This window comes from Gymnoscopelus braueri (genome assembly GCF_963280865.1).
Source record: "Gymnoscopelus braueri genome assembly, chromosome: 12".
NCBI classification, from domain to species: Eukaryota; Metazoa; Chordata; class Actinopteri; order Myctophiformes; family Myctophidae; genus Gymnoscopelus; species Gymnoscopelus braueri.
In genome coordinates, this window is record NC_137614.1 from 53,182,914 (window position 1) to 53,203,079 (window position 20,166).

Consider the following 20,166-nt stretch of genomic DNA (forward strand, 5'->3'; position numbering starts at 1 on the left):
TAGAACACAAATTGTCCTTATGTGATCGTTTATGTACCCGCATGGTTTGCCTACTGGCAACATTTTTAGTCTCTTCCTCCGATAGTGGCGGTTCTGTGGTTGCTAAGCAACCCAGTCCGCTTCTTAACCCCCCCACCTTACCCCCAGGATCGATACGATACGATAATACTTTATTGTCAGTTTGCACTGAAATTTGTCTTGCGACCCAGCAGCCATGTATGCAACATATAACAGTACACACATTTGACATGACACAAGAAAACAACAAAATACATACATAAAGAAAGACATGCAAAGACAAGAGCAATGTCCACCTCTCAGCCTACCCCTGGCTTATAACTCCTGATTAAGCCTCAATGTCGTCTGATGGACAAAGGACCTCTTCAGTTTGACCTTATTGTATGTAGGAACACTGTATCTCCTTCTTGAAGGCAGCAACCTATATTCTCCATACAAAGCATGGCTAGTGTTTGAAGTGATATTCCTTGCCAACCTTATCATACTGTTATTATACGTGGATGTATAGAGCCTCTGAAGTGGTTGTCCAACAATCTTTGAACAAATGTTCACTTGCTGCAGCAGTTGTGATTTTAAAGCTACAGACAGACATCCATACCAGGTGGTACTACAGTACTGCAGAACACTCATAATAACAGAAGTGAAAAACAAAAGAAGAATCTGTCTACTAGCACCAAAAGATCTCAGACGGCGAAGGAAATAGACTCTTTGTTTTGTCTTCTTACCCACTGATTCAATCTGGTCTTTCCATGACAAAAGGTGGTCTATTACTACTCCTAGGTATGTATACGAACATACCTGGTTGATCTGTTCACTATGAATAGTAATGGGGGATCTGTGTATCTCTAGTGGAGCACCAAAAACAATCTCTTCTGACTTTTTTGTGTTAATGATAAGAGCGTTGTTATCACTCCACTCCACCACCTTATTTACTCTGTGTTGGTGCAGTCCAGGATCACTGGAACTATCCAAAAGAGAAATCAAGACTGTATCATCAGAGTACTTTAGAATGTATTGGTCTGGTTTGTCAGTGCGACATTCAGACAGACATTCCTCAGTACGACAGCTGTCAGTATAAAAGTTAATGCTGAGGAGAGGGTTTTGTTCACTTTCACCCTCTGTACTCTGTTCGTAAGGAAGGAAGCATACCAGTGAATTAAGTATGGATTCAGTTCCAACTGTACCATCTTTGACACCAGAATATCAGACTGTATTGTATTGAATATACAATTCATCATTCATTGATCGCACAGACTTTTTTGGAAAAGGGAAAAGGGAGACACATGATGTACATATGCATATTACACACTTATTTTTAGCCATATTCCACTGCTCTCTGAGCACTTCAAGAACGATATGGCCTGCCAAGGCTGCTAGTTCAGAGTGAAATTGTCACATTATTGAATTCCCCTATTATTCGCATTAGTAATGTTAAGGCCTTGGATGATTTTTCCCTTATCCATGTTCTGGTGGGAATGTTGCTGTGCTTAGAGGGCCCTAATGGCAAAAACATGTTGTAATGAGGATATCCTTAACTCTGTCCAACATAGTTCTTATGTTGATATTTGCCTTTAAAATTCCCCTTCATCTCACAAAGCCAAGTCCCTAATTGACAAAAATGAGACCCCTACTTGCTGATGGTGGGTTTGACATCAGATAATGGGCTAGCAATGACACAGCTGCAATAAACCATCTCTCACCAGATCCGAAAAGTGAACCGTGGCTATCAGAGAATGGAGGAGACCCCAAGGAGCTAACATTAGGCCTCCAACGGAACTGCTCTACTGACATACTGAGTTATAAGAACAAGTCCATTATTTACCATCAGCCTACAATGAGGAACATTTAAAACAAATAGTGTCAAGACATTATGATCCTCTGGGCTATATGACTCCTTTCACATCTCGTGCAAAGATCATAGTGCAGGATCTATGGAACCAGGAAAGAGGATGGGATAACTTCATTAAAACGTATAGCTTGTTGGAGAAATGGCACGCATAGGAAATGGAGCTGCAAAATCTCCCTGACATTCACTTTGCTCATTATCTGTCCCCCTCTATCAATGCAGCCATTTCAGAATCCCACCTGCTTGTGCCTCGGAGTGTATCTATGGTTCTGTAGCCTACCTTCATACTACAGACAAACATCACCACACCCATGTCAGTTCTCCAGTTAGAACTTTAAAACCTCACACTGCATATATGTAACTCAGAGTGTACAAATAGGCCCTCCTCATTCCTACAATAGCAACATATAACAAATGCAGGTAAATGCAAGGTTATCAATTCTCCTGTATAATATACTGTATAGGTACATGACACTCAGACTGGTGTCCTGTGATCTGTCACAGGCCCCTGTTGCTAAATAATTAGCATTGTTTGGCTGGAGCTAAGTAGCTTCCAAAAATCACATTCCTACATTTTGATGCGTTCTTTCTGGGGTAGCATATAATGTGATCCTTTTTTGTGAGCAGCCACACCATTCTGATCCTAACTAAGGCTGGGAGATGTGTATCAAGAACCTAAAACATTCATATTAACAGTTTGAAAAAGCCTATTGATTTGCCTACATTTGGGCATTTATTTTGAGTATTAATGTTCCAAAAAGGTTCCTCTTATGTCACTAGTCATCTCCCTCAATGCCTCATTCCAAAATAAAACAGAATAATTTGACATTTGTCTCAGAATAATGTACATTTATGACCTTATGTTGATGTTGCATTGTCTTTTTTGCATTTGTGGAAATTCTCTATAGCAACCATACCATAATATATGTGTGTCACTATTTCAGGTGGGGAACATCAACATATGTTTTCTATACATCTTGAAGATTGTAAAAATGCCAAAGTTGTTGTTGCGACCGTTAGGTCGCTGTTTATTGGAACAGAGGGCACCAAATGCTGATTCTCTATGTGTGTCTGTATCTCTCTCTCTCTGTCACCCACCTAATATGGTGCCATGATGATGTCACATATGACACATTATGTCTGACGTCACAATATTGAGCCCGCTGCCCATATATGGGCTTAACATGGGGAACCCATGCTAACCACTGTCTAGATCTCCATATATGGGCATAAAAGGGACAAGCCATGAATATGTTTGACGTCACAATATTGAGCCCATATATGGGCTTAACATGGGGAACCCATGCTAAACACTGTCTAGATCTCCATATATGGGCATAAAAGGGGCAAGCCATGAGCCCACTGACAGTCAGGGATCTCCATAATAGCGACCTAAGTAATGGTCGCAGATAGATAGCATGCGAATAATCCCATAAATGGGAATGACCCCATGGTGTCAATAACTACTGGAGAAGCGACCGTAAGGTCGCTTCTCGCCCTTAGGGCGTCTTACTGGTGATCCAGTTTAGACGAATTTTAACATTTTTTGTGTTTATTTGGGTTTTTATGCACTACACATGATGGAATTATGGCAAACCCTCATATCAATTCTTCATGAAAAGACAAAAATGGGGTGAATGGTTTCTGTCGGATGTATAGTTTAGGAGCTATGTTTATTTAAAGTTTTTATTTTGCACAGCCAAAAATCCAGGACGGACACAACATATGATTAAAAAAAACATATATCGGACAAAGATTGGCTCTGGGAACATCAAAATTCATTAACTAGACACCTTAAGGATTATAAAAAGGTAGGTTAGAAAAATATATCTTATATTTAACAATAACAAAAAGTTTAATATTTGTATTAAAGATAGTTACATAGCCTACTGTTGTACATTGGTATGTATGCTAAATATAATAGTAAAATATGCCATATATAAGGTTGGAGGGAGTGAAAAATATCCATGTAATATATAGGGGTGCCTCGGATGAAAAAAGTATTTATAGGGTTGTCTTGACCCAAAAAAGTTTGGGAACCCCTGGTCTAGATATGATGGCTTTTAGAAACACACCAACTGGTTGCTGGTCCTAACAAGAACCATCCTGGTCCTAATTAGAACCATGGGGGAGGGTAACACATCAGTCCACACACACTCAACAGGTTGACTCTGCATTCAGCCCATACGACCCCGCCCACTCTGTTGATTTGATTGGGTGGTGCTTTCAGCTGGTGGATTAGAGGCAGTCAGACTATCACAACATCGACAACATGAAAGCTGCTTCATTTTACAACAAAAACATTTTGATGGAGAGCCCTGAGGTAAGATGAATTCAAATTTGAAAGTGCAATCAATTTTATGCCTAATGTTCGTTTCCACAACGTGGTTAAAGTGTTTGATAAAATGCTCGTAGACGTATTTATGATTCTGACGCAGGGAACAGGGACTTTCTGCACTATGCCCCGTAGACACTCCAAACATGTACAAATGTGAAAATAAAGGTGCTTAACCCCAAGCCCTAAATGTTAACTGGCTCTACGGGGTAGTAGTTTAATGTAATAATCCATATCTTTCAATAAAGAAGTGTTTTAATGCCGTCTGTGGCCGATTCTGTGGGAAGTTCCCAATGGGCGGTATTGACGGTAGTGACGGGGCGCATCTGGTGAAACCCGGAATTACACTAAATGTAACTGGAAGTAAACGAGGGTGAAAAAATGGCGTTCGGCCACAGACGGCATTAAAACACTTCTTTATTGAAAGATATGGATTATTACATTAAACTCCTACCCCGTAGAGCCAGTTAACATTTGGGGCTTGGGGTTAAGCACCTTATTTTCACATTTGTACATGTTTGGAGTGTACTACGGGGCATAGTGCAGAAAGGATTCTTGGATCCCTAGGGGGTCTAAATTCTGACGTGTACAGGGTCCATTTGGTTCCATTTGTATGCCGTCAGAGTCAAAGGAAAACATTTTTTTTAGAACCACTGCCCTAAATCACGGTTCTCAAACTTAACATTTCAAGGTCTCCCCTTAACTCTGACAGTGTACAAATGGAACCATGGTGGAGGGGGGGAGCTGGGCTCAGTTCTACAAGTAGATTGTTTTTAGTGATGCTAAAAATAACTTTATTTTTTTTAAATGAGAACCCTGAATTTTATGCTAATTTCAATTGGAATCCTGAAGTAACATTTTAATTTAATTTAAAATGTATTTAGCTACACTTATGTTGACAATACAATTTTAATGCTGGTCTTTAAGCTATAGACTGAAATAATTGAAGTGGGTCATGTTTGCACGTTTGGAATTATAACAGCTGAAATCAATGATATATCAGTGTTCTGATACTAGCCTGTGGGCCGCATTAAGTGAAGGTGGGGGCTGCATGTGGCCCCCGGACCGCCAGTTGCCCATGTACAGTTGTGCTTGAAATTATTCAACCCCCCTGTCTTACAATTTGTATTGCTGCTTGGGCTTGTGCTGAATCAGGGGTCTGTCTGGGGAGGATTGTGTACATGTCCTACTGTACTGTACTGTACTGTACCTTTTCTTCCCAAGGACCCCCGGTTTGATATGCATTTGACCATGGACCCCATTTGATACTATTGTTTTTCTTCTTTCTATCTCTCCCCAATTTACGCTAAAATCATCTGTGCTTATTTACAGTAACTCTGAGAGTGTACAATGGAACCAAATGGACCCTTAGAGTCCATTTAATAAAACAAACATGAGAGAAAATGCTATGTAAATATTTGTTTAGATTAGATGTTCCATCTATCTGCTGACAAAAAAGTAATTATTGTCAATGAATATAACTAGACTAAAATGTGACCAATAAAAAAATGTGTAAATAGCTGAAGCTCAAAACGCTCACGATGCATCAGTCTGGCTCTAAAAGATTTGGGAGAAAAAGTCTTGATTTTTATTATTGTGCCACGGACAAGGCCAAGTCTTGCCACAGACACATCTGTCCACGTATGGACATGTTGGTGAGCCCTGTCAACAGTTGCGTTTGTTTTCTGTGCAGAGATCTGCATCTCCTGGAGGAGGGAGGAGAGGAGGGAGCGAGCTGACCGACGGGCCGCCTGGCTCCGCCCCCCCTCGCCACCTACAGAACGGGTACACACACACACACCTGTCCTTGTAGTAGTGCTGACCCGACGCCTCACAGCGCGAGGCGATGTGAGCTTGTAGATCTGTTCTATATGTATGTCAAATTTTCCCCTCAGAATAGGGAGGGACGCTAGGGTTCAAGTGGTAGATGTAAAAAAGAAGTTCCTATCACAAAAAGATTTAGTGGCCCCTGTAGTAACTCTGTAGAACCCCTGGATAAAGTTTTCTGTGTCCACATTTTTCTCAAATTAGGGTCCAGGGACCCCCAGGCGTCCTTGAGGGAGTTCCAGGGGGGCCCCAGATAGATGGATAGTTACGAGTCCCAGTAATGTGAGTCCCAGAGATAGAAATTACATTCAATGGGGGTCCGTAGCTCAATGGATGTAAAACTGGGGGAAATCAAAATGCTTGAGAATCACTGCTTAAGCCGTAAATATCTTCTCTTGTGGAGGTCCCTCTTGTTTTCAACTGGGGGTCCGCCAACTGATGTGTGTCAATTCATGTCAAGTTCTTGACATGAAAAGGTTTTCTCTAAAGTGCACAGAGCCCTTTGGGGTCACAATTTTTCACCGATAACGTTATAACCTGGTGTCTTTACAGAAAGGGTCCACTGAAGGGGTCCACGAGCCACAAGAGTAGTCCTAGGAGACGCAGTCCCAGCAAAGACGGGTAAGCATCAGTTGTCAACTTCTATAGTTGTTATTCCACTAGGGCAGTGGTTCTCAACTTTTTCAGGCCGCGACCCCCAAAATAATCATATTTCAACTGGGGACCCCCCACCCTGACAAGCACTTGGAATTGTAGGAGTTGGCGTTACATTTAGTTTGACTCAATCTATTTTGTTAAAATAGCCGATCTACATGCTCACAACGCCTCGCAACACCCCTAATATTTGACAATTTGTTCAATGTTTGAACAGAGATACTAAAAAGGTCTTAAAAGTCCTTCATTTGTCACTTTATAAATGTGCAGATGACCCTGTATACACTTTAGTGCAGGAACAAACCCTCAAAAAGAACTTTGACTTTGGTTCCTGCACTACTTGTGCTGTATGTTTTTCTGTTTACTGTTGAGTGAGAAAACAATGTTAACATTAAGCTAAACATCTGGGGACCCCGCAAAATAATTTAGGGACCCCCCTGGGGGTCCCAACCCACAGGTTTAGAACTACTGCACTAGGGTTAGGGTTAGTGTTTTTAACCTACCTCTACACATTTCCTTAATTACCATAGCATGTGTATGCCTGTTGTAAGTCACTCTGCTTTAAGAGTGTCTGCTTTAATGCCTACATTGTCAATTGTACAGGGAGCTGGGCCTTAGTGGCCGGTCACGGTCTAGGTCATTGTCCTGGTTTAGGGGACTGAGCGAGGAGAGAACCAGTGCCAACAGCCGCCCACATAGCCGGAGCCGCAGCCCTGGAGACAGCTACCGGTACGTAGAGCCATACAATTATTATCGCTCAAATGTGTTAATCTGCGATTTTCCTCCACGATAACCTACAATTTCTGTAAAGTGCACAGAGCCCTTGGGGGGGGGGGGGGGGGGGGGTGATTGCACTATACATAAAATGACACAGAAACACTAACATGCATTTGTTTCACCGATACACTGTCACAATTTTTCACGTTATAACCTGTTGCCGTACAGAAAGGGTCCACTGAACTAGTTGGCACTTTTTATAGTTGTTAATCCACTAGGCTGAGGGTTAGTGTTTTTAACCTACCTCTACACATTTCATTAATTACCATAGCATGTGTATGCCTGTTGTAAGTCGCTCTGCATTAAGAGTGTCTGCTTTAATGCCTACATTGTCAATTGTACAGGGAGCTGGGCTGCAGTGGCCGCACTGGCCGATCACTGTCTAGGTCACTGTCCAGGTCTAGTACTCCGAGTGAGGAGAGAACCAGTGCCAAGAGCCGCCCGCCGTACAGCAAGGGTCCACTGAAGGGGTCCACGAGCCACAATAGTGGTCCTAGTAGACGCATTCCCAGCAAAGACAGGTAAGCACTAGTTGGCACTTTTTTATAGTTGTTAATCCACTAGGCTGAGGGTTAGTGTTTTTAACCTACCTCTACACATTTCATTAATTACCATAGCATGTGTATGCCTGTTGTAAGTCGCTCTGCATTAAGAGTGTCTGCTTTAATGCCTACATTGTCAATTGTACAGGGAGCTGGGCTGCAGTGGCCGCACTGGCCGATCACTGTCTAGGTCACTGTCCAGGTCTAGTACTCCGAGTGAGGAGAGAACCAGTGCCAAGAGCCGCCCGCCGTACAGCAAGGGTCCACTGAAGGGGTCCACGAGCCACAATAGTGGTCCTAGTAGACGCATTCCCAGCAAAGACAGGTAAGCACTAGTTGGCACTTTTTTATAGTTGTTAATCCACTAGGCTGAGGGTTAGTGTTTTTAACCTACCTCTACACATTTCATTAATTACCATACATCCACACGGTGTAGTGTCATCAGTGGGTTGTACCTAGGGGGGCGGAGTTGCACTCGGGGGAAAACACAGATTTCCCCCAGCTGGTATAGACGGTGGGATGCGGGGTTTTCAAACTCATATGCTGTAAAAGTATACTGATCTAAAAGCAGGCGTCATGGCTTGCCAGATCACAGGCACAGAACCTTGTTGCCACTCGACAAGGAATGCTATATTAGCAAATTAAACAAGAGTCCGACTGGAATGTTGTCCTGACTGGACAAAGGATCCAACACAACACAATGGCCCGAGGTTATCGGATTTAATCGCCTGGTAAGAGACACTATTACATTTTCTATAGATATGATCAATTAAACTCATCATAATATCAAAAAGCAAAAGCCATTCATTCATCAATGATGTTTATAGAACACGTTTTAGTGAATTCCAAGTACAGGAGACATCGCCATTACAGTTTGGAAACGCAGTCAACATGCAGCGATTTACACACAAAACAAGCCAAACCCTAGACTATCCTTGTTTAAAAACCTACAGAAAACACAATTGTTAATCTGGCAATGAACACGGAGCTAAAGCAGTGTGTAAATCCTGCATGATATTAAATGACGCACTTCGCCAAATCGTAATGGCGTCGGTACGTGCTGTTCACAAAACAGTCTCTAAACTGTACTTCAAATTCACTATAAACATTATTGATGACTTAATGGCTGTTGGGTTTTGATATTATGGTAAGTTTAATTGATCATATCTTGTAATAGTGTCTCTACCAGGCGATTAAACACTGTGCATATGTAAACATGTTTGGTAACAAAGAGGACAAAGGAGGTGACCAGAAGACTCGCCCCAAAACACCCTCGCCCCCATTTTTTCACCGACCAGCGGTTCTTGTATTCTTGTATTTGTTTTACAGAGGATAAGGTTTGAAATAAGTTCAGGGTTAGGCATAGTTTTACTGAGGTTCAGTTTAGTAATAAGGTTATGTTTTGGCACAGTTTTACTGAGGTTACGTTTAGGAACACCAGGTGAATCCCGGCGGGTTTGCCCCGGGGCGACTTTGTTTTGGGGTGAGTGTTTTGGTATTCAGACGGAGATGGAAAGAGGGTTTCCCTCTTTCCATCTCCGTCTGAATACCAAAACATCTCAGTGGTGCTTGTGCTGAAACTTGACTCATGCAATAAGATATAAGGATAATCTGATAAACCACATGAACCCCAGCTTACGTATTCTGGGGGGAACATAAACCAAACATTGCCAATCTAGCTCACAGTTACAACGCGTCGCGTTCCGACGCGCTGTGAGCTCATAGATTGTCAATGTTTGTTTTTTTTAGTCACATATATCTTAATAAGTCAACTTTTCCGAGGGCGACTGGACGATTGTTCCAGCTGTCCTTCTGATGGATTTTTCTTAGCTGACAATGTTTCAATCGTCCATAAAATAGCTCTGAAAGTTATCCAAACGATCGTGTATGATGTAACTCTATGAGGCAGATCGTTCTGTTTTCCCCCGGGACAAAATCGAATGGGCGTTCCCGTCTATCTCCGTGTCAATGTATAGCATGTGTATGCCTGTTGTAAGTCGCTCTGCATTAAGAGTGTCTGCTTTAATGCCTACATTGTCAATTGTACAGGGAGCTGGGCTGCAGTGGCCGCACTGGCCGATCACTGTCTAGGTCATTGTCCAGGTCTAGTACTCCGAGTGAGGAGAGAACCAGTGCCAAGAGCCGCCCGCACAGCCGTTCATGTTCCTGGTCTAGGACTCGCAGCAGAGGACGCAGCGTAGCGCACAAGGTACTGAATGCTTGAGCTCAGTTACCGTCAATCACATGGATTCTCAGTCGCCGCGACTGATTTCAGTCTTTGGATCTCATAGAATTCAAGATGTCCATGACAACATATTGACATCAGTGTTGTAACATACAGAGGGACGGACGAGATTTAAAAGTTTTGATAGTAATTTGCGACCTACAGTTGCAATAAGCCTCTTATTATTACGTTTGTGTGGCATGTACACAGTCATTATTTGCATTTGACTCAGAAATTGTTCATGGCCGATAGGGAAAATAAGTGAGTTTTTTCTGTAACATATAAAAAGGACTTTTTAAGGGATAGTTCGGATTTTTTGAAGTGTGGTTGTACGAGTTATTTATACATACTATAAGCTTTGCCCGTCCGCAGTAGTAGTTAGTAGGTAGTCAATAGTTATACAGCAGCAGAGGTCAAAATTCATAAACACACAAACGTGTACGTGTGTATATGCTATTTTTCAGCTCTGTGTACACATGGGGAACTTTTGTAAACATTGACTCTCTGATCCGAGAGTTAACGCCGTCCAACTCATGCTGGATCGAGCAATCAGTCCTCTGCAGTGTTTTCACGTCAAGCTATAGTACCCCCTAGTACCGGTTTGAACCCCAGCAGAACGGGTAGTAAAAATGTACTAGGTACAAATGGAAAAGCAATACAATGGAGTAGAGTAATTCACGTATTTGTTACCTACTTAGGACCTTTACCAGTAAAAAGAGCTTCCATATTAGGACCGGTGGACAAGTTAGGACCAAAATCAGTCCTCTGCAGTGTTTTCACGTCAAGCTATAGTACCTACCCCCTAGTACCGGTTTGAACCCCAGCAGAACGGGTAGTAAAAATGTACTAGGTACAAATGGAAAAGCAATACAATGGAGTAGAGTAATTCTCGTATTTGTTACCTACTTAGGACCTTTACCAGTAAAAAGAGCTTCCGTATTAGGACCGGTGGACAAGTTAGGACCAAAATCAGTCCTCTGCAGTGTTTTCACGTCAAGCTAGTACCCCCTAGTACCGGTTTGAACCCCAGCAGAACGGGTAGTAAAAATGTACTAGGTACAAATGGAAAAGCAATACAATGGAGTAGAGTAAAGCTGGTACTGTGTAATGGAAAAAGCACCTGTCACTTGGTTTATTTTTGTCGGACGGGCAAGTTTAGTAAGAGATGTTATTACGTTTCGGCTTCCACTGAAGATCAGCTGGGAAACAACACGTTGTCAGATGATGGTTCTGAGGAAGGCTTCAGTGGATGTAATGGCATCTCTTACTGAACTTGCTTGTCCAACAAAAAAACAATAAATCAGACTCCATCCCTGTCCAGTTGCCTGCCTCTCCAAACTGGCGGTGCACCTTATACTGTAGTTAGTAAGTACATTGACTATGGATGAGCTTCATCTACATCCCCACTTCAAAAGATCCGAAATATTTTTAAAAGTTGTTCATGTTTATGCTTCTTTAATTATGTAACTGCTGTAACAAACATATGTGTTTCTTTTGTAGGTGGCCGAAGACATAGTGGAGGACTCTGAAAGTACCTGCAATAACAGTGACTACAGTTACAAGCCAAGGGCGTCGGAGGAATCTTCTAGTGAAGCAGAGTCAGAACCAACTCTTGAAAAAAAAAGTGACTTCAATGGCGGTAACAAGCAGGCTGAGAAGACGGACTCCTCTAGCAACAAAGAGGAATCATCGTCACCAGTCAAAATAAAGAAAATTGTGAAGACCTACAGCAGATGTCGAATTGCTTCAGAAGAAAAGAGCGATTCTATGACTTGTCAGTGAGGTCGTCAAAGTACATGGGAAAAAAAAATACCACCAGAAGAAAAATTATTGCCTTTACTGCTGCGAACCACAAGCAAAAATTGCAAGACATCTTGAACGACGGCATAAAGAAGAAGTGGAAGTTGCAAGTGCAATAATGTTTCCAAAGAAGTCGAAGGAAAGAAGGGTTCAACTGGATCTGCTCAGAAAAAAAGGAAATCAGGCAAACAACATTGCAACTCTCAAAGAAGGCAAGAGGACACTGGTTCCTTGCAAACAACAGAGCGATGCGAAGAGTAATTTTCAGGACTATACACATTGTTTTGCGTGCGGTGGTTATTTAAAACGCAAGTTCATGTGGAAGCATGCAAAACGCTGCACACTTGCCAAGAAGGTTCGCAATACAATGTCTGTAAAGACAAGAATCCAGGTTCTCTGCGCTGGTGCTCAACCAGTTTCTAAAGATGTGAGCAGGAAGCTATGGACGCTTGTTAATAAAATGCAGCAGGATGACATTTCCCGTGCTGTCAAAGAAGACGCATATATTCTGAAGGTTGGAGAAAAAATGTTTAACAAGCAACGTGAGACTGCCTCACAACCTGATAATGTTCGGGCGATTATGCGAGGACTGGGGAATCTGCTGATCAACGGGAGGAAGCTGACCCCGGTAAAAGAGATTAAGGATTATATCCGTCCACAAAATTTTCAACACTTCATCCGTGCTGTCAGAGCAACATCTTTGTATGTAGAAGAGACAAACCGGTTTGGGAAACCCACACTAGGCGCAAAGCTAGGAATATACATCCAGAGAGTAGCTGATGTCTTAGAGGCTGAAGCCCTTTCGTCACAGAATGATGATTTGAAGAAGTGTGTCCAAGGATTCAGAAGCCTGTACAGTCTTAGGTGGAATGAGCTCATCTCTGCTGCTGCATACCGCACTATTGAAGAGAATAAATGGAACAAACCCAAGATCCTTCCATTAGCAGAAGATGTAAAGAAAATGCACATGCACATGAGTGACAAGCAGAAAATGTACTATGATGAGTTGTTGGATGTGGAAAACAAAACCAAGAGTGAAAGAAAAGGAATTTGGAGCAATCTTGCTAAAGTGACTCTGGCACAGATTATCACCTTCAATAGAAGAAGAGAAGGCGAGGTCTCTAACATGCTATTGCAAACGTATGTCTCCAGGGACATGTCCAAAATTAATGAAGATATTGAGCTAGCACTGTCAGAGGTGGAAAAAAAGCTCTGCCATCATTTTGAACGTGTGGAAATTCGAGGGAAGCGTGGAAGGAAAGTGCCTGTCATCCTTACTCCAGCAATGGTGCAATCTCTGGATCTGCTAGTGAAGGTGAGGAGTTCATGTGGAGTGGTGGATGGAAACCGCTTCTTATTTGCCAGACCAGAGTATGACACAAGATTCAGGGGGTCTGACTGCATTCGTGAGTTTGCTAAAGAGTGTGGGGCCGAAAAACAGAAAGCTCTGACCTCCACAAGCATGAGAAAACAAGTGGCTACTCTGTCTAGAGTCCTGAATCTACATGACACCGAACAAGATCTTTTGGCAGACTTCTTGGGACACGACATAAGGGTACACAGGAAGTTTTACCGCCTTTCTGAAGGGACTTTACAGTTGGCAAAAATCAGCAAGTTACTGATGGCCTGTGAACAAGGCAGACTGGCAGAGTTCAAGGGGCAAAGTCTGGACCAGATAACTATCTCCCCTGATGGTAATAAATTATGAGTTGTAAGGGAAAAGTTGTGTGTTGCCTGTATAATTTAAACTTGCACTTATTAAATTGGATGCCAACTTCATTTTCTTTGCTGTCCTGCAGATACTGCAATTACAGAAGATTCCAACTCCGAGTCGGACTCTGAGGATCCAGCCGGAAAAGGTTTGTGTATATTTAAATTGGTGTGCTTGATGACAGTAACTCTTCCTCTTTTTTTTTCTTTTTTTTTGGTTACTTGTTTTAATGTTGACATTCCAGACGTGTAAAGCCTGTGATAATTTTTTGGTTGTGTGGCATAGGATTAACCTTCCTATATAGGCTATATAATTGTGTTTTCTCTGAATGTTTTTCCAGGAGGAGGAGGACAGTCAATGAAGAGACAGAGGGTGCAAGCTGTGAATCCACTCCAGGGGAGCGGGCAGAGGTTACATCATCGCCCTCCACACGCCAAGAGTTCAAAAGGTGAGCTTGCGGGAACTCCTTACCAAAGGAGTTACCAAAATAACTAATCTTAGCCCAAATCCGCCCTCCAAATACAACAGTGATGCCAACTTTATTTTCTTTGCTACCTTGCAGGTTCATCTAAAGTCATGGAAGATTCCAACTCCAGCGAGTCTGAGTGTGAGGATCCACCTGGAAAAGGTTAGTGTATATTAGAAAAGTTGGTACAGTGTGCTTGATCACAGTAACTCTTCCTTTCATTTTTTTTGTTACTTGTTGTTTTAATGTTGACATCCCCAGACGTGTAAAGCCTGTGATAATTTTTTGGTAGTGTGGCATAGGATTAACCTTCGTATATAGGCTATATAATTGTGTTTTCTCTGAATGTTTTTCCAGGAGGACAGTCAATGAAGAGACAGAGGGTGCAAGTTGTGAATCCACTCCAGGGGAGCGGGCAGAGGTTACATCATCGCCCTCCACACGCCAAGAGTTCAAAAGGTGAGCTTGCGGGAACTCCTTACCAAAGGAGTTACCAAAATAACTAATCTTAGCCCAAATCCGCCCTCCAAATACAACAGTGATGCCAACTTTATTTTCTTTGCTTCCTTGCAGGTTCATCTAAAGTCATGGAAGATTCCAACTCCAGCGAGTCTGAGTGTGAGGATCCACCCGGAAAAGGTTAGTGTATATTAGAAAAGTTGGTACAGTGTGCTTGATCACAGTAACTCTTCCTTTCATTTTTTTTGTTACTTGTTGTTTTAATGTTGACATCCCCAGACGTGTAAAGCCTGTGATTATGTTTTGGTAGTGTGGCATAGGATTAACCTTCCTATATAGGCTATATAATTGTGTTTTCTCTGAATGTTTTTCCAGGAGGACAGTCAATGAAGAGACAGAGGGTGCAAGCTGTGAATCCACTCCAGGGGAGCGAGCAGAGGTTACATCATCGCCCTCCACACGCCAAGAGTTCAAAAGGTGAGCTTGCGGGAACTACTTACATGCTCATAGACGAGTCAGAGTGATGTCTGAGGCTGATATGTGAGCACAAAGATTTTGTTAGTCTGATCCCATTCAGGGTCAGAAGTTGGCGGTAATGCACCAAAATATGATTGCCAACCGCCGTAAAACCACAAGTAGATTTAAGCTGAGGCTGTGACAGGGAGATAGACTGACCAGAGCTATGCCCACCGGCTTATGTCAGTTAAGATGTACTACATATTGCACCCACACCGGCTGTCTCAGCTCAAACCCAAGCTATTTCATTTAGACACTTCAGCTCAGAAATAACCAGACAGTTAATGAACCATTTACCATTTATTAACCATTACCATATTAACCATTACCCATATATGCAATGATATTGCATTAAGTTTGGCGGTGTGACTCTGCTCATGTGATATTACAGATTCCTGTGCAAACATGACACAGATCTTCAATCACGAATCCCCCAGAGCAGAGCATTTGATTCAATTCAATTCAAGTGTCAAATCACAACAAGTTGTCACAAGACACTTTACATGTACACTCTGAGCAAGCAATTTGCGACAGGGGCAACGAAAAACTCCCTCTTAACTGGGAGAAACGTCAGGCAGACCCTAGGCTCTAGGGTGGGGCGGCCTTCTGCCTCGACTGTGTCGGGGGAAAGAAGAGAGAGGGAGAGACAGAGGAGAGACAGAAAGCATAAAATACAGTTTACCATAACATTGAACCTTCAATGCATAATTAAACAACCACAATCATAATACAATCCATATAACACAGTACAATACACAGAATCATAGAACCACAGTACAAACACAGAATCAACCTATAACAATAATAACTAGATGCCACGGGGAGGAGGCCGGGGAGGTGGAGGGAATTTGAAAACAAGCAGCTGTACTCACCGCTTAAACAGCGAAGCACATAGACTGAACAGAGAACAGAGGCTGCTTAAATGAACCGCCCGAGTTGCACTGTGGGTATGAGGGCGTGAGTAATTAGCTTGAAGCGAATGAGAATGACAAGAGGTTGAACATACTGACTTAAGGAGTACAACTGTATAACTGATAGCGAATGGGGGGGGTCCGGGGAGTGTGAATGAAGTACATGAACATTCTGCCTTCTGTGTCTACATGAATTATCGTTGCACTGAATTTTCTGTGGTCAACATATCCCTAATGGTGGGAAGGCAGGAAATTCAGACAGGTTTCCCCTTTCAGAAGCAGAAATACTTTATTGATACAACAGTGTAAATAATAAGGCTAAAATGTACACTATGAATGCAGTATTAATGTCAGAGTAAACTAGAATATCATGCATTGAATTATTGTACAACACTTGGTAAGTCAGTAGTGCACATTTTAAGATGTAAATTATGGGGTTATAGCCCATATAAATTAAGAAGTAAATTATGGGGTTATAGCTGCGGATAAGTCCAATTGTTTGATAACCAGGCAGAAATAAATTACCGTGGGGCATCTTGTTGGAAAGAGTCTCGCAATGAATGTACTGTATACTTTAATGTTTAACATTTTTTGACATATTTTCTTGCATATTAAATGTATATTGCAATCCCATTGCTAAGGTACCAAACAGCCTAAAAGAAAGAAGTGGTCAACGGAGGAGGTGAAAGCAGTTGAAAGCTCTTTGATGGAGTTCATCCGAATGGGGAGGACACCTGGAAAGCAGGATTGTGAGAAGTGCATCGCTGCGTCGCCTCAAGCACTATCTGAAAGGACCTGGCAAGCAGTGAAATTCTTTGTTTACAACAGAATCGTTTCAGAGCAGAGGATGTAGCCTTTTCTCTTTGTGTCTGTCTTCTGTGCCTCTCTCTCTGTCGCTCTCTGTCTCTGTCTCTCCTTGATCAGCCATCTCATTTTATTGTGTGTATTTTCCATTTGTTTTAAATTTTGTGTAAAAAAAAAGGGGGGCACGGCGCAGTCGGTAGCGCTGTCGCCTTACAGCTAGAAGGTCCTGGGTTCAATTCCTGCTGGGGACACTGTGGGCGCTGGGGGCGTGTTCCCTCCTCCACGTCATCAGTGCCCATACCCTGGGTGGGGTTGGCGAAAGGGCCTTTCTGTTTGGAATTTGCATGTTCTCCCTGTGTCTCCTAGGGTAGGTACCCTCACAAAAAACATGCAGTAATCCTGGTCTCTAATGCCTCCCCCTGGCCAGCCGGGACGCTTGATGGAGGGGAAAGGATCATTTACATTTGGTTGCATGCTGAATGAATAGCCGATCTACAAGCTCACAACGCGTCGCACTGTGCGACGCGTTGTGAGCTTGTAGATCTGGTATTTTCAGAGTGCAACACCTGAGCGCAACCATACATAAGATGACTTGTCTTTTAGTTCTATTGGATTTTAGTACTACTCCACTAGTTCCTCTTTAAGTTTTTATTTGTTGAGGAAATGGTCAAAATATTTAGTCTTAGTCATCATAGCTTAGTCTTCATTTGGTTTTCGTCAGTGAAAAAAGGTAGTCGACAAAACATTTTTCATCAGTTCTAGTCGCCGAAATCAACACGGTACAACCCATCTTGCCGTGTCCGTTGCACCCAGGGGGCCGTGTTGTAAAATCCCAGCTCGCTACTGCCAGAGTCCCCTGAGGGCCACGTGTTGTGCAGCCCAGCTTGTTGTACATTTCAGATGATTGAAAAATAAAAGATCATCCATTGTTATTAGAGCTACATGTTTACGTTGCTCAATAAAAAGTTGCTTTGTTTTGCCACACTCCAGAGTATACTTCCTTCTTTAAATGACAGCTGTGAGATGTTTTGATGCCATGTTAATTTGTACAGTATATAAAACAGTAGACATTGCAGTAGACATCAGATATAACAATCTTGAAATATTGTCAATACTAGGTTTATGCAGTCAAAATTCAAAAAGTAGACTAGTACTACACCAGAGGAATGTATAACATGTTTTATTTTTTCAGACCAAAAAATGAACAATTTTGAAATATTTATACGATACGATAATACTTTATTGTCAGTTCACACTGAAATTTGTCTTGCGACCCAGCAGCCATGTATGCAACAATAAACAGTACACACATTTGACATGACACAAGAAAAACAAAACAAAATACATACATAAAGACATACGAAGACAAGAGCAGTGTCCACCTCTCAGCCTACCCCTGGCCTATAACTCCTGATTAAGCCTCAGTGTCGTCTGATGGACAAAGGACCTCTTCAGTTTGACCTTATTGTATGTAGGAACACTATCTCCTTCCTGAAGGCAACAACCTATATTCTCCATACAAAGCATGGCTAGTGTTTGAAGTGATATTCCTTGCCAACCTTATCATACTGTCATTATACGTAGTTGTATAGAGCCTCTGAAGTGGTTGTCCAACAATCTTTGAACAAATGTTCAGTTGCTGCAGCAGTTGTGACTTTAAGGCTACGGACAGACATCCATACCAGGTGGTACTACAGTACTGAAGAACACTCATAATAACAGAAGTGAAAAACAAAAGAAGAATCTGTCTACTAGCGCCAAAAGATCTCAGACGGCGAAGGAAATAGACTCTTTGCTTTGTCTTCTTACCCACTGATTCAATCTGGTCTTTCCATGACAGAAGGTGGTCAATTACTACTCCTAGGTATGTATACGAACATACCTGGTTGATCTGTTCACTATGAATAGTAATGGGGGATCTGTGTATCTCTAGTGGGGCACCAAAAACAATCTCCTCTGTCTTTTTTGTGTTAATGATAAGAGCGTTGTTATCACTCCACTCCACCTTATTTACTCTGTGTTGGTGCAGTCCAGGATCACGGTTAGCCAAAAACATTTTAGTTTTGTACTTTACATTTTGATGCTAATACTTTTGTACTTTTACTAAGTAAAACATTTGATTACTTTTTCCACCACTGCAAAACTGTACTGCCATTTGAGGCATTGATTTCTCATTTCTGCATTAATGGTTTTACTCCTAGGTCTAGAGATAGGGCTGTGTTGTGACCCTCTGATATGGCCATGGAGATTTTGCAGTATGTTTTTTTTCCCCCTAAGACAAAATACATATGGAGGATGGAATAAAAACACAAATTGGTACTTATTTGATTGTTATTAAGTAAACTAAAGCTGTTTTTATTTGTATCACATTAAAAACGGGTGATTCATTCTATATAGATGATTAAACTCATAAGAGCCAATGAGGTGAAGTTACTGACCAAAAAGTTTTAGCTTTCGTTCTTTTGTTTGGAGACGGTCCTAACAAGTAGGGTAAAAATGTGGTAATTTATAGTTTTCCCTTCTTTAAATCTGAGGTGATTGTATTAAAATAGATTTTTTTCCACATTCAGGAGTGTAGTTTATATGTTTCTACAATGTTTAGAAAGTGTGGTCCTGAAAAGGTCAGCATTAATCAGAGGTCCTATAGTTTTCCCTTCTTTAAATCTGAGGTGATTGTATTAAAATAGATTTTTTTCCACATTCAGGAGTGTAGTTTATATGTTTCTACTATGTCTAGAAAGTGTGGTCCTAACGAGGTAAGCAATAACCTCGCGTCCTAAGTAGGTAACAAATACAAGTATGTGTGTGTGTGTGTGTGTGTGTGTGTGTGTGTGTGTGTGTCTGTGTGTGTGTGTGTGTGTGTGTGTGTGTGCGTGCGTGTCTGTGTGTGTGTGGGGGGGGGGTAATCATTGTGGACAGAGGATGTAGGCTAGTAAAGCTATTTGGGTCAATGCACTGCTGTGACAGTGAACACACACTTCTAATACTACACTCACACACACACACACACACACACACACACACACACACACACACACACACACACACACACACACACACACACACACACACACACACACACACACACGCACACATAGACACAATGTGTGTGATGAACTGAGATATTCTGCTATGCTGCAGTTCATCTACTGACAGGACAAGACTGCGTGCGTGCGCAGTGGTGTAAAGTAACTAAGTACATTTACTCAAGTACTGTACTTAAGTACAATTTTGAGGTACTTTTACTTTACTGGAGTATTTCCAATTGTCTCTACT

The 20,166-nt window shown here is 41.9% G+C and overlaps 1 protein-coding gene across 1 annotated transcript; it reads left to right on the top strand.

The window, feature by feature from the left end:
• Nucleotides 1-4,136: 4,136 nt before the first annotated feature.
• LOC308096668 (uncharacterized protein) lies at nucleotides 4,137-16,982 on the top strand (the record flags this gene model as incomplete). Its single annotated transcript, XM_080444079.1, has 13 exons — nucleotides 4,137-4,187; nucleotides 5,893-5,984; nucleotides 6,579-6,647; nucleotides 7,284-7,316; nucleotides 10,091-10,208; nucleotides 11,724-11,997; nucleotides 12,440-13,717; nucleotides 13,823-13,882; nucleotides 14,081-14,182; nucleotides 14,558-14,659; nucleotides 14,774-14,839; nucleotides 15,035-15,136; nucleotides 16,728-16,982. 13 exons carry the CDS (start codon nucleotides 4,137-4,139, stop codon nucleotides 16,937-16,939), a joined length of 2,559 nt encoding a protein of 852 aa, XP_080300205.1. The 3' UTR covers nucleotides 16,940-16,982.
• Between the last annotated feature and the right edge of the window lie 3,184 nt (nucleotides 16,983-20,166).